Here is a 15709-nt window from a genome sequence, read left to right as displayed (position 1 = left end):
TATTCTTGCACCCTTTTCAGTCTATCCCATCCCGGTAGAAGCAGTCTCTCCTGTTATCAAGCACAGAAAATGATAAAAAAAATTCTACACCATGAATGAGCCTTGCACTATCTCTCCGGACTGAATTGATTGATTAGGCTCTCATTAGTAAGTCTGCGGATCTCCTACTCTACAATGTCATGAAATTTTGCCCCTGGCAGACATGCCCTGGTCCTTGTCCACCTATTCTTTTTGCACAATATATTTTCTATTTCCCTGACAATAGTCACACAGTGTATTCTGCCTAAAAGATTGCCACTGTGCTGCCTGATACACAGGAGTGAGCTCTGGCATTGAGTTGGGCAGCTGAGAGCTTGGTGGGCCCCTCATATTAATTTCTTCGAGGGCATTTGCCCTACACCTCAAATTCTCATAGACGCTCATCAGAACGCTGAGTTGGCACCTAATTTCTTCACAGTCTCTGCACCTATCACACACAAAGACATCCTCCTTGGCTAGATCATGTCATGTTCCAGAAAGTCTGCATACATTTCACAAGCTGCACATTTTTTAAGACTGGGATGCATTGGAGAATCACCTACTTAGGTTTTCCTCCGAGCCACAGCACTCCCAATACTTTGTGCCCATTGGTTTGCTGCTCTGATCTGGGGCATGGTTTTCATTTAAATTCAATTTAATTGATTAACATGAAAATGAATATGGTTAATAAATTTAATCAATCAGTTGATAATGCTACATTATACCATACGATCTAATATACTATAACAATAGAGCAAATTTCGAATGAATAAAGATTCTACATATATAACAACAGTAGGTATTGTTAGTGAAATTGCATGAAAGGGTAAAATGAGTTATTGATGCTGCTGAAAAATGTACCATTTTCAATTGCTGTAGATAACAGTAATAAAGTGATTTCAAGCTATATACATCCCATTTTTGTGACCCTTTGTAATTTAAAAAAAATAATAATAATTTAATCGAACACAGCTTATTCTCAGTGCTGTTTATTGTTAGCTACACTGAAAGGACAGAATTCAGTGGGATACCTGGTTCCTGGGATGCGACGCTGCCATCCCTCTTGCTAGTGGACAAACCCACCGCCTGGCAGGTATATAGATACACTGCATTCGCGTAGACAGTAATTCTATGTCAGTATGGATACAGTTGTGAGATTAGTATTAGTAATGGCCACATAGTGCAAGGAAGCCTATGGCTTATGCTGCACCAACCAAAAATAAAAAATAAATAAATAATAATAAGAGAAAAGGAAATGGACATCCTATGCGTTTCCCTCCTCCCGTAAGTAACTTAAAGTTATTTATAACTTGTGCTAAATAAAACTTCCTGCAATCCAGTATAAACATTTTCCCCTCTAACTTGAAATTATGGTCCCTAGTTCTAGAATCATTTATAATTGAAATTTTCATCCTCGTTCATTTTACTTTTGCCTCCCAGAGCCTTAAACACCTCAATCAAGTCTCCTCTAAGGTACATAGTTTGCATCCCACATATTCAAAGTCTTACTTTTGGTGTGGTCTCACAGTAGCCTTATATAATGGGATTATGACATCTTTATCTCTACTAGCAGTTGTTCGATTAATCATCAATAGGACACCATGGGCCTTCCTTGCAACCTGTCTACAATGCTCAGAGAACTTCATGTCTGACTGCATCATAACACCCAAGTCCCTTTCTTCCATTACCGTCTTTAGTTAAATTCCACCAAGTGTACAGGTTATTTTGAGGTTACTGTTCCTCAGGTGTAATACCTTACACTTTGCTGTATTAAAGCATAGCTGCCATTTTTTGACCATTCCTGAAGTCTATCTAGATCACTCTGAAGAAGCTCTGCTGGGCAGTGATCATTAACTCCTCTACCATTCTCTGCAAATTTAGACATCACTCCCTCTATCCCTTTGTCAGTGTCATTTATGAAAGTCAAAAACAACAGTGGTCCCGGTACAGATCCTTGGGAACTCCATTTCTTTTATCATCTCAATCTGAGGAATAACCATTTGTCACAACCCTCTGCCTCCTCCCATATCCATCTAAGGATTTTCCCTGTGATTCCAACCTGTTCCAGCTTATAAAGTAATGCTCGTGTGGGATGAGACTGAGTCAAATGTTTTCCTGAAATCCAAATAAACAATGTTGAAATTATTCCCTTAGTCCCATTGTGGAACTCTTGAGTGACTCTGTCAAAATAGCTAACCAGATTAGTTAAACATGATTTTCCCTTCACAAAACCATGCTGAGTATCCTTCAGAATTCCATTTCTATCTAAGTGATCCTGAATTTCACTCTTGATCATTGCCTCCATGATTTTCCCTGCTACTGAAGTTAGACTGACTGGCTCGTAATTTCCCACTTCACTTTTAGAACCGCCTTTATGTATTGGAGATACATTGGCACTTTTCCAATGAAATGGAATCACTCACTTGTCATCTCCCTTAAAATTGTAGGATATATGACATCAACCCCCAGGAGCCTTACTGGCCTGTAGGCTAAAGCTTATTTTCATGAAATAAGTGTGATCAAACCGTTAACAGGACAAGTTAACTGACTTTGAAAGAGGGATGATAGTGGGTGCCCAAACCATGGGTCATTCTATCGCGGAGGTGGTACAGAAATTGCACTATCCCTGTTTGACAGTATCAAGAGTGTGTCGGGAATGCGCCATTTCCGGAATAACATTTCGTGGACAGCACTTGGGCAGAGAAAGGTGGTGGATGACCGTGGCCGTCAACATCTGTCTCGCATTGTTTCAGCCAACTGAAGAGCAACAGTGGCACAAATCACCGCCAACTTCAACGAGGGAGTTGCTAGGAACATCCACCAAGACCATCAGTCAATAATTAGCCGCAATAAGTTTTGGAAGCCACCAACCCACCAGAGTCCCATTGCTAACACTGCGACACAGGACTCTTATGCCTCAACTGGGTGAAAGAACATCGGCACTGGACCTTGGATGATTGGAGACTGGTCTCCTGGTCCAGTGAGTCCCATTTCCAGTTATTTCGAGTGGATGGGAGGGTGCTTATCTGACAGAAACCGCACAAAGCTATGCACCCGTCATTTCAACAGGGAATGTTCAGGCAGATGAACAGTCGGTAATGGTCTGGAGCATGTTGAACTGGCACGCATTTGGATCTCTTGTACATCTAGACACATCTCTGAATAGTCCAGGTTACGTGACCATCCTTACAGACCATCTGCATTCCTTCAGGCCCCGGATGCCAAGCGATTCTAGTGCATTTCTGAAAGCATTTTGAAAAGGAGCATTTAAGTGAACAGTTTCTATTTTTAGTTTCAAACACCATTTTCTTGATTTCTATATCAGAGTAGCTCTCTCGCACTACAAGAAGTAGGCAGAAGCCCAGAAAGGAAAATCACCTTTCTGTTTCTTTTTCTATTAGAACTAACTTACTAACTCAGCCACTTGGTCACCTTGTGACACTGCTCCTGCCTCCCTGTGGTGGGACCAGAAACCTGGGTGGTAAAACAAACCCCCAGGGCCGAAAGGAGCAAAATATGGATTTTGACAACTGTCCACTGATTCAGACAGCAAATCCAAATTCAGTGGATTTGCACCAACCCGATGATGACGCAACCAACAGAAAGAGACTGAAGACAGATGCTTCCAGAGTAGAACATCCAAGTTTCCTATCTTGCATTCTTTAACGAATCAGGCCATAGGCAATCTATCGCTATTTCTCATACAGAAGTGTCTGGAAAATGTAGCAGGTTCCCCGAAAATGGTGAGGCGTCTTAAATCTGGCAGCCTACTGGTTGAGACCACCAGCTCCGAACACTCTGAGTCCCTTCTTGAACTCACCACATTCGGTGGAATTCCAGTCAAGGTGTCACCACATGCTACACTCAATACCTCCAAAGGTGTCATCTCAGAATGGGACCTAATGAATGTCTCAGTGGAGGAAATTGTAAACTAATTATAAGATCAGAAGGTCACACAAGCAAAAAGAATTATGCCGAAGAAAGATGGCAAACTTATCCCTACTCGCAGCATCATACTGACATTTAGTTCACCAAACCTACCTTCATCGGTGAAAGCCGGGAATCTGAACTGCTGCATTCGCCCATATATTCCAAATCCAATAAGATGTTATAAATATCAGAAATTCGGACACTCTGAAACAGTCTGTCGAAGTGATGCTGTATGCCCTAACTGTGGCTCAGAGCATGCTCAAGCTCATTGTAAATCACAATCCTCACGCTGCCCTAATTGTAAAGGCAACCACCTTCTCTAAAACGTGACCAGAAATATGAAAAGAAAATCCAGAAGTACAAGATAGAAAAAAAAAAGTCTCATTTTCAGAAGCAAGAAAACAAATGCAGCAACTGATGCCAAAACATACATGTGCTGATGCTGCTAAAAGATTTCATACAATATCAGTTCAGACTAATACATCAGTACCACCAAGCATCTCTATTTCTGAATGGGCTCGATCTATATTCTCTTCCTTACCTCAGTCCTCAAAGCAACAGATTTCAAACAGATCTAGTAACACGCCAGTCATGATACCCTGTTGCTCATGCAACTTCCATAAGACCTGGAAATCCATCCAGAAGACAAAATAGATACCAGACCTGTTTTTTCAAAGAGTGACAACATGGAAGTTGACCACCTGAAACATACTTCCAAAAAGCAGACAGACAGCTTCTCCATTTAAATCCAAACAATGAGAAACATTGTCCAATGGAACTGCAGAGGCTTTTGCAGCAATATTGACGACATCCACGAAATAATTATGAACTATAATCCAATTGGAATCTGCTTACAAGAGACATATTAACACCTCAGTTGTCTCCCTCAATAAAAAATTATACTCTCTTTTGGCAAGACAGACCTGCTACCACTAATGCTCATGGAGGGGTAGCCATACTTGTAGACTCGTGTCCCCTGTAAATGCATTCCACTACAAACTGCTATTGAAGCTGTTGCCATGTGAATAGCGATTGGCATTACTCTAACACTGGTTTCTATCTACCTGCCGCCAGTTATCCTTGTACCTTTAAAGAACTTGAAGATCTCATTCTGCAGTTGCCAACCCCTTTCTGTTTATTGGGCGACTTCAATGGACACAATCCATTGTGAGGATCTCCCAATGCAGATGCACGAGGACAACTCATTGAAATGCTTGTCGACAGACAAAATCTAACCATATTAAATACTGGCTCACCAACTTATCTCCGCCTCCCAGTGGGAACAGCCTCTGCAGTAGTCCTGTCCATCTGCTCTCTGATCCTCTCCCCTAGTATTGGGTGGGCAGCTCTGGACAATCTGCTCAACAGTGACCACTACCCAATAATCTGTAAAATACAAATTTCACACTGCATAACTTCAGAAACCAGCACAAAATGGAAATTTTTCAAGGCAGATTGGACAAAATATGCTTCTCATGTATCCTTCGACAATCAGGCCATTGAATATCATCCAATTGACAAAGCTGCCAACCATATTACAAAACGGATCCTAACAGCTGCATCTATTGCCATCCCACAATCACAAGCAAGCATCCATAGAAGCAGAAACTATTGGTGAAATTGAGGACTGTAAGATGCAAAAAAAGAAAAAAAAACTGTGTGGAATTTATTCCACAAATATCCTACCACTGCTAACCTTATAAACTACAACAAACTTACAGCTAAGCCCTGCCATATTAGGAAGAAAGCAAAAAAAGACCTGGATTCGATTCGCAACTGAAATTAATAAAAATACTGACGTAAGAATTATATGGAGAAAAATCGGGCAATTAAATGGAAAATCCCCCCCCCCATTGTCCTCCCCACTTATCACCTTGAATGGGCTGGAGCTGTCCACTCCTGCAGATTGCAGATGCCCTAGGCACAGTATTTTCATAGTTATCTGAATCAACAGCATACAAACCATCATTTCAGAAGATTAAGACTTCAGCTGAAAAATCCCATCTGAATTTCAGAACCAAATCCTTTCTACCGTACAATCAACCACTCACTATGCTAGAACTTCAAGAGGTTCTATCCACTGCAAAGAACAGCACTGCTGGCCCTGACCGAATATACTACATGATGCTACAGCACCTAGATAATATCACTATCTTCGCTACTGACCTACTATAATCGCATATTCATGGAACATTCATTCCCCAGTTCCTGGCTTCACTCTTTTTACTGGCAATTTGTACTGGCAATACCCAAACCAGGAAAGATCTCCCTATTCCTAATAATTATAGACCCATTTCTCTCACCAGCTGCTTAAGTAAAACCCTAGAAAATATAATACACCGTCGACTAACTTGGTACCTCAGATACCCAAAATATATCTGATAATCAATTTGGTTTCAGAAAAAACCAATCATCCCTGGATCTCATGATCAAAGCAGAAGCAAATATCAGGAATGCATTTATCCAAAATAAACATCTTGTCATGGCATGTCTCAATATAGAGAAAGCCTTTGACACCTCTTGGCATTTTAGTATCCTGAGAGATCTTCATTCCCTGGATCTGAGAGGTCACTTACCTTACTTCATACAGAATTTCCTACAGCAAAGGACCTTTCAAGTTTTCTATCGGCAAGTCCTTTCAAAACATTTATATACAAGAAGAAGGAGTCCTTCAGGTTTCTGTTCTTAGTACAACCTTGTTTGCAATAAGAATAAATCAGATGACCAAAATTATTCCCAATACAGTGAATTCATGCTGTTATGCTGATGACCTGACTGTCTTTTGCAGTTCGCAAAACATGAACTTTATTGAGAGGCAACTGCAAACATCAATTAATAATATCGAACTATGGATGGCACAGAATGGTTACCAACTGTCTTATCAGAAATCAAGTATAATTCATTTTTGTAACAAATGAAAGGTGCACCCAGATCCAGAAATACACTTAAGAAATCAACCTGTCACTGTTGTGAACAGCGTTTTTCTTCTTGGTGTGATTTTTGATAATAAATTGAACTTTTCAGGATACATCAAACATCTACGGACTGTTTGCCAGAAAAAAACGAACTTGCCAAGAGTTATCCCTTCTACATCATGGGGTGTAGATCGTTACACCTTACTTCACTTGTATAGAGTCCTAATCAGATCTCACCTTGATTATGGTGCCCCGGTGTATGATTCTGCTAGGGAAAGTGTGCTAGCACAGCTTGCCCCTATCCAACATTCTGCCCTCAGGATTGCTGTAGGTGCTTATAGAACATCGCCAGTACAAAGTCTTTATATTGAAGCCCATGAACCTCCCCTCAAACTCAGGAGAAAGATGTTACTCCTGAACTATGCGGCCAAAATTCAAAATCTAACTACTCACCCCCATTAGGCCAATGCTTAATGATCCACAGTTCTCAATGCACTATAGAAATAAACCTAGAGCGGTTCAACCTACTGGCATCAGATTGCAGGCAATTATCACAAACCTGGAATATACATCTTGACAAAGTCCTCCAAGATTCATACAGTGCAGATCCTCCATGGTCTTCTGTTAAAGCATTCCGTCACAGATATTTCCTAAACTGGGAAAAACATTCACTTGCAATTATCAATATACAGAAACGCCATACTGCTCATACACAAAATTATCCATGTTTTACAAAAGTATACACTGATGGATCAAAGTCTGAAAGTGGAGTCGGGGCTGCAGCTGTTTTTCCCTATAACACCATCTCTGTTTCCCTGCCCACTGAATGCAGCAGTTATACAGCAGAATTATGTGCCATTAAGCTTGCCTTAGAAAATATTCTCCATCTCTCCCTCCAAAGAAGTGCAATATATACAGACTCACATAGTGCACTCTTAGCCTTGCAAAATTCTTCCTTGCCAACACATCCTGTAATAACAACAATAAAAACTCAGCTGATGCATATTCATGAACTAGCAAGTAGTCATCTTTTGTTGGATCCCAGGCCACACTGGAAGTATATTAGGGAATGAAAAGCGGATTATGCAGCAAAACAATCATCCAACAAAACATCGACAGATTACTACATTCCATATATTGACTACAGATCCTATATAAGACGTGTATGCAAGAAACAGTGGACACTTCTATGACAAGCTGAACTGTAGAACAAGCTCGTTCAGATAAAATCTGAACCACAGTTATGGGCTTCCAGTTTCCGTGTAGACAGAAAGGAAGAAGTCCTTCTATCCAGCGTGCCAATCGGTCACAGTCACCTCACCCATCTTTATCTACTCACAGGAGACAATCCTCCAAAGTGTACACACTGCAACTCTCTTCTCATAATCAAACACATTCTCATTGACTGTACGCTATACACTGATGCCCAATAAGCCTCATTCAGTATTCTATGAAATCTTCAAGAACCTTTAACACTTCATGATATTATAGGCAATGGTGCTAATCTTCCAGAATTTTTCTGCTTCCTAAAAGGGATACAGCTATATGATCGCCTCTGACATGATTCTGTAATCACCATGTCTGACCTCGATACCGTTGATAGGTGCAATATGGCCGTAGTAGCCCTTGCACCAGAAATAACAATACCAATGCATCCCTTCATGGTAATTGTGCACCCACAGGGCAATGGATCTTCCAGCAGGACAATGCACCTCCCCCACAGAGCCGTGGGAACAAGGACATGGTTTGAAGAGCATTCCACAGATTTTACCATTGTGGAATGGCCTCCCTGTTAACCAGACATGAACCCTGTAGAGCATCTTGGGATGCTTTGGAAAGGTCTGTTTCAGCTTTTGATCCTCCTCCCAGGAATGTGATGAAATTATGTACAGCAATTATGGATGGAAATACTTGGAACACTTTCATGAACTAGGGAACTCAGTGCCTCACCATGTGGACTGCCCTTATCCAGGCAAAAGGTGGGCCTACCTGTTACTAGGTAGGTATCCCATGATTTCTGTCCACTCAGTGTTATGCTACAGGGTACAGCATTAGCATCTTCTTTTGAGTAACCTGAAAACGTGTGGTTTCTTTAATCTAGCAGCAGTCACTTTGTGTATGGAATGCACAAAAGAAACTTAAATTTGAAAATAAGGGTATCTATTGAAGTTACATCAGGTTGGCATTTGATCTGTACCTTTTTTTATTTTATTTATTTTTTTTTTTTTTAAGAAGAAAGTTGGTCATGAAAAAAAAATAAAAGGAAAGTGTTTGGTTATTCTAAAACAGGAATTTAAAATTAGCATCTACAGCAACTAATAAAAGATAAACACTATTGCAATCTTTGATCTGCAGCAAGTGAATAGAACCACTCACTGGTAGGAGATGATTATTTATTATTTATGTCTGCAGTATCTCTGAAAACAAATTCAGTCACTGAGATGAATTTTGAATTTTGTTTCTTCCAAGTTACATTTGCCAACAGTGAAAAAATGCCCAAATGTGTGTATTAAAATATGTTTCTGGAGAAAAAAAATGGATTTTAAGACTTTGGTTAAATGTGTAACAAGCCTGGTAGAACAGTGGCAACGTCTTTAAAGAAGAGGCTAGAAATGAGAAAAACCCATATGAATGCTATTCGATTACCAAATTGAAAAGTACGACCGTAATCGATATTTAGTGGTACAGATTCGTATTCGTTCATTCATAATCTTGTTCATACCCCGGCACAACCACCAGGCCAGGGGAGTGTTTACAATAAATCATTAATCATATTTAGCAGGCACATTCTTGAACCATGGTCCACTCAAAGAACATGTATGATCCCAAAGGTTTGAAAGAAGGCAAATTGATGAACTCAAGAAAAGGAACTTTGAAATTCCAAACTTCTGGTAAAAGCAATCCTAAACAGACCAAGCAAACTGATAATTCTAGGCATTATTATCTGCATGTGTGCAGAGAGTCTGTTCATGTTCCATTCTTCTGACTTTAATAAAGCAGTTTCCTTGTTGCTTTTAAGTTTATCCCAAAGTTTGAAAATCCAAACATAACTTTTCACTCCAACAGGTCTCACATCTGTATACTGAGCTCATTACTCCTCCTTGATTACAATTGTAGACTAAACCAGAAACCACAATTCTAGTTTTTTTTTTATGTGAACCCCAAACACGAGAGGAATTAGAACCTATAGTACTTAGTACCGTGCTTGGGTTGGAGGTTGAGAAGACGAAAGAAGATATTTGTTCACATTGGATTTGAACTTCTGTAGATTGTAATTTTGGAAATACGTATGAAGGAAGGTTGTTCCAGAAAACGGCAGTTGAATGAATAAATGAGGAAGATGAAAAGTTGGTTCTGTGGGTTTAAAGTTGGACAGTAAATGGATGTTGGCTGGTGGCGGCATGTGTTCGGACTGTTTTGAAAGAGAGAGCGGGAATTATAGAAGCCAATTCAGAAGAACGGTGCCCATGGAAGTATCTGTAGAAGAGGCATGCAGCAGAAACAGTGCATCTATGAGAAAGCGAGTGGAGCGACTCTGTTAGAGATGAATCATTAAATAACCTAACTGCCCTCTTCTGAATGGAATCAAGAAGCCTGAGAGAGGTTTTGGGGGCACCACTCCAGATGTGGGAACAATATTCCATGGCAGGGCGGATTTGCGATTTATACAGAGCGAGCAGCTGTTTGGAAGAAAAGTAATGCCGAGAGCGAAAGAAAAAACCAAGTTTTTTAGATGCAGAGGAAGCAATATTTGTAATGTGCTTGTGCCAAGAGAGATTAGAAGTCAGGGTAATCCCCAAAAGAGATATATCATTTTGCCTAGAAATCGGAGTGTTACTAAACATAAGCATAGGAGCGGAAGAATCCTTTTTGCGAGATAAAAGACAAGACTGAGTTTTAGAAGGGTTGAAATCAACTAAGTTGTCTAGGCCCCACTGGGGAATTACCTGAAGATCGGCATTTAAGGAATTGGTAGCAGATTTTCGAGAAGAAATCCCCAAGAAAAAATCCCCAAGCTGATTGAGCAGGACAAGTTTTCTCAAAATGAAAAGTTGAATGCAATGTGCTATCATCGGCAAAACTATGGATAGGATTTCCAGTCAATGGAAGAAGGTCATTGATATACAAGAGGAAAAGAGTGGGAAAAAGAACTGAACCTTGGGGGACACCGGCATTAGTGGAGCAGTTAGAAGACAGAGAGCCATCTACAATCACCCTCAGTGAGCGATCAGAGAGAAAACTGGAAGACCAATTACTGAAAACATTTGGCAAACCATAAGATGGAAGTTTGTTTAGAAGACATTTAAGCCAAACACGATCAAAAGCCTTTGAAATGTCAAGAGCAACTATTTGTATTTCAACGAACCTTTCCATTGAATTAGTCCATAAATGGGTAACATAAGCCAGAATATCACCAGTGGATCGACACTGACGGAATCCATACTGGCGATCGTTGATCAGACGGAAGGTTTCTAGGTAGTTGGCAGTTAATTGATTTCTCCATTACTTTAGAAAGAGTAGAAGTAATTCCAATGGGACGATAATTGGATGGGATGGATTTGTCACCCTTTTTAGGAACTGGCTGGATATGAGCAAATTTCCAAGCAGAAGGAAAAACACCTTTGGAATAAGAAAGTGAAAAAAGGTGTCAAAGAATAGGAGTAAGTTCGGGAGCACAGGTTTTGAGAACAAGTTGAGAAATACCATCAGGACCTGGAGCTTTCTTAGCATCAAGATTCATCAAAATCCTTCTGATATCCTTTTGACGGAAGACCACAGGAGGCATTGAATGGAGCGTGTCGGGAATGGTGGGAGGTGTTTTACCAAGATCATTAATTCATGAGCTGGAAGAAAAATGGGATGCTAGCAGGTCAGCTTTATCCTTGGCTGAAGTGATAACAGAACCATCTGGTTTGGACAGAGGTGGGAGCAGAGATGGGCAAAAGTTGTGGCCAATAGCTTTGGCAAGAGATCAGAATGCTCGGCTACCATTAGGGCAAGAAGCAAGTTTTGTACTCTTAGCTGGCGCATTATGGCCATAGACGCCCATGCGCCAAAAAAATCCCCAAACAAACAAACAAAACTACTCTTAGCCTGTTCAAACTCTAGTTTGGACTGATTGATAACTGCTTTACAATTGTTGCGAGCTTTGGTGTAGGCAGAAAATGAAACTGAAGAATTAGAAACAAGCCAATTACGATATGCAACATTCTTCTCTTGGACAGCCTTAGCACATTTATTGGAAAACCAAGGTTTAGATAAAGGACGAGATTTTAAAGTGGAGTGAGGGATAAAGGATTCCATTCCTGCAAGAATAATTTCACTGACACGATCTGAGCAGACGTTGACATCAGAAGTTTTGAAGCAGTAATCCGACCAAGGAAAAGAAGAAAAGAAGTCTCTCAGGTCATTCCATTTTGCATTCTTGTAATGCCAAACAACACGTGGTTGGGAATAGCCATGAGATAAAGGTTCCGTTGGAGAAGAGACAATCACCAAGTTGTGATCTGAAGTGCCTAAAGGACCTCTCACTTCGACCGTGTACTTAGATGGGTTGTTTGTGAGAAAAAGATCAAGTGTATTGGCTGTATGATTAGGATTGTCTGGTATTCTCATAGGTAAATGAACAATCTGTGCTAGATCATTAGTAATTGCAAAAACCTCAGCATCTCGACCTGCTAGGTCGGTGTGACTAGAAAACGGAAGCCAGCTGGAGTTGGGAACATTAAAATCACCAAGGAAAATTACCTCACTGTTAGGAAAGTTGGACTGGAGAAAGTCAAGTTGCAAAGAGAGGAAGTCAAAGTGCTCCAAGTGATTAGTGGAGTTGGGAGAACGGTAGAGACAACAGATGATTTTGACACAATGAGGTAGAGAGGTTTTAAGCCAGAGAGATCAAAGAGAGGAGATTCCAAATTGCCAAGTCTCTGACAGGGAATATCATAATGGACATAAGCACAAGTACCACCTTTGAGGCGAATGGAATCATACAGCGAATAATTTGGGCATCTGAGATGAGCAGTAGTTGAATCAACCGATAACTGAGATTCTGTCAGAAAAAGTACATGGGGTTTGGCAGACTGCAAGTGGAAATGGACATCGTTGAGATTAGAATTGAGACCACGTATATTTGTGAAATGAATTAGGAAGTCCTTGTGAGGTTTAGATCTTTTCGCAGATATGGTTGCTCTATTAGTTTGACAATTCATAGTGCATTCAATATTAAGAAAAAGTGGGTGGGACATGCTGTATGAAGTAATGAAATTTTTGGATATGGCGTACATGTTGTACGAATATACCCAGATCCTTGACATAACGTGGCCTCGACAATGCTCCCCGCATACACACTACTCGGACTCCCTCCAGTCACTATCTGGCAGAGTAGCGGTAGCAAGATTATACACTAGTTGATCCAGAAGCCTCCTAGAGAGTTACCAATAGGTTTGGTCCGGTGTACTAATTAGCAGCCGGCCTGCGCACACCGTTTTAGAGCTGTACCCTCGAAATGTAAGGAATATTGGATCTCGCCACGACGTTCATCATAACCTCAAAAGTCATCAATCATACTGCATGATGGAAGAGATAGGGAAGGGTTGACTGGAACTTAGCTCTAGAGACTAAACATAGGTTCCACCACTTCAAGCCTCCAATAAGCAAAGTGGTGGTGTTTCGAGGTAGTTTAGAGGTATTTCTGCTGTCAAGGTTGTGAAGAGTCTAAGACAGTTGAAGAAGATTTGTTTTTTAACTCCAGTGAAGTAGTCCTTTATTCCTGTATGTGATTAGTGCACACGTTCCCATTATATCCCAGCGGCTCACATCTGGTGAGCATGGGATTGGCAAACCCAGGGTCCTGAGCTGGATATCATCATTCTTCTTTTTCTTAGTGATTCCCATCTGCTTCTGACTCTCTCTCTCTCTCTCTCTCTCTCTCAGTAATGTGATTTTTTTTTTTTTTTTTTGTTTTGGCTGGTGCAGCATAAGCCTCAGGCTTCCTTGCACCATATGGCTAATAATAATAAAAATGACGTTCTTATAAATGCTGAGGTAGCACAAACTTCAATTTTTTTCTAGTACTGCTTGATATCATTAAAGATAAAGAAATACATGAAGCAATGGATAGTTCTGCATTGGTCTTGTCATTTCATTGTGAGAACCTATTAGATGCTATTATAAAAAAAAAAAAAAAAAAGAATTTCTGTGCAGTTGTCCTTGGTTGGAGAATTGACAAGTGCAAAAGGAAGCATGAAATATAACAAATCTGACTCATGCTTAGCATTTTAATAGTACTTCAAGAGCAAAGATGTTCTCTAAGGAGGACTGTATGGAAAAAATAGGATATCCAGTGTGTAACAAATTACATCTGAATTCAACCAAACCCAGAACTGCCATATTTCAGCCATACTATGAGCATGAAATTGAAGAAATTGGGTATTGGCAGTTGCCTCCCTGATCAGAAGCCACTTTTCAGAGAAAAGCATAGAAATCCACTTAGTTGTGCCAAGAATGCCTTGATTAGCGGGGGAACAATGGAAGAAAGTTATGGTCAGACAAATCACAATACACATTCTTTTTCACTTATAGTAGGCAGAGTGTGGCGAGACCCTCAATACTATGGACCCTGCTTGCCGTGCTGCATCTGGTGGTAGTATTGTGGTATAGGGAATGTTTTGTTGGCATTGACTGGGTCCAAGATCAAATGTCATCGAGGAAGTACCTGAATTTTGTATCAGATCTTCTGCACCCTGCAGTACATCTGATGCAGAAAACACTTTTATCTCAAATGATGGTCACTTTATGGATGACAATGCAACATCACATTGTGCAAGAATGGTTTGGAGAATGTGACACTTTCCACCATCTTCCCTGGTCCCTCCATTCCATGACCTCAACCCTATTGAGAATATGTGGGATGTGCTGGAAAGAGCTATTTGGTAATGAAGTCCTCTTTCTTCAACTTTGTCTCAACTGTGCAATATTTTGGTGGAAGAATGGTTAGAATTAGACCAGAATACACTAAAACACCTTATAGAAACCATGTCACACCACACACTTGCCATTATTCAAAACAGAGACAGCCCAATTTGATACTGAATTATGGTTCACATTTTTTTTGGCCAGCCAGTGTATGTATAATAGCAATAGCACTCTAATGTTTTGACAACTGGATTTACTGGACCTCTGAAAACCATCTGTGTAACACTGTTGAGCATAGCCCACTTATGTAAAAGGGTTGTGAATACTCATATAATAAGTGTTGATTGTGCATTTCAGTGAATAACCATTAAATTCTAGATAATTTTATTACATTTTAAAACCGAGATATAGTGGATGGAGATGAAGAAATACAGTAAAACTTTTAAGGAATGAGAGGTGAGCATATATTTGATACATAGTTTTTCCTTTATGTGTTGTATGTTTAAAAGGCACATAAATTTATGTTATGTATTCATTATTTCAGGTTAGTATTGATTGGTTACAAGAAGAAATACAAAATTTTGAAGATTATGTGCAGTCTGTAGATGTTGCTGCCTTCCAGAAAATTTAATTATTTCCTTAGTGTAGTTCTTGTTTTGAAATAATAAATCCTAAAAAGAAGTTTATTCTAGTTTTTATTCCTGTACTTTTTTTGATTATGTCAAAATAAGAATTTTCCATGCTGTGTACTGTAAGTAAACATCTTTTTAAGCAGCAATCAGTTTTGTGGGATTTTAAAGTTTTTAGAGGATTTTAAACAAAAGGCATATAAGAAGCTTTTAACACTATCTCTTCTAAATAGAGCTTTTTTTTTGTTGTGTGATTGTGTTTATTATAAAACAGGTCGAGTGGGGAAATATTTTTGCAGTGTT

General features: G+C 39.9%; 1 protein-coding gene across 1 annotated transcript in view; it reads left to right on the top strand.

Annotated features, from left to right (window-relative positions):
* eEF1beta (elongation factor 1-beta) overlaps positions 1 to 15475 on the top strand; it is a 124605-nt gene extending 109130 nt beyond the window's left edge. Inside the window, exon 7 of the mRNA XM_090382291.1 lies at positions 15322 to 15475. Coding sequence (XP_090238417.1) covers positions 15322 to 15408 — 87 coding nt within the window. The 3' untranslated portion in view covers positions 15409 to 15475. The remainder of the gene's footprint in view (positions 1 to 15321) is intronic.
* Positions 15476 to 15709: the final 234 nt, after the last annotated feature.

The sequence above is a fragment of the Mastigoproctus giganteus genome, chromosome 1 (genome assembly GCF_048544385.1).
Source record: "Mastigoproctus giganteus isolate SK-2022 chromosome 1, ASM4854438v1, whole genome shotgun sequence".
NCBI lineage: Eukaryota > Metazoa > Arthropoda > Arachnida > Uropygi > Thelyphonidae > Mastigoproctus > Mastigoproctus giganteus.
This window is presented reverse-complemented; position numbering and strand designations above follow the sequence as displayed.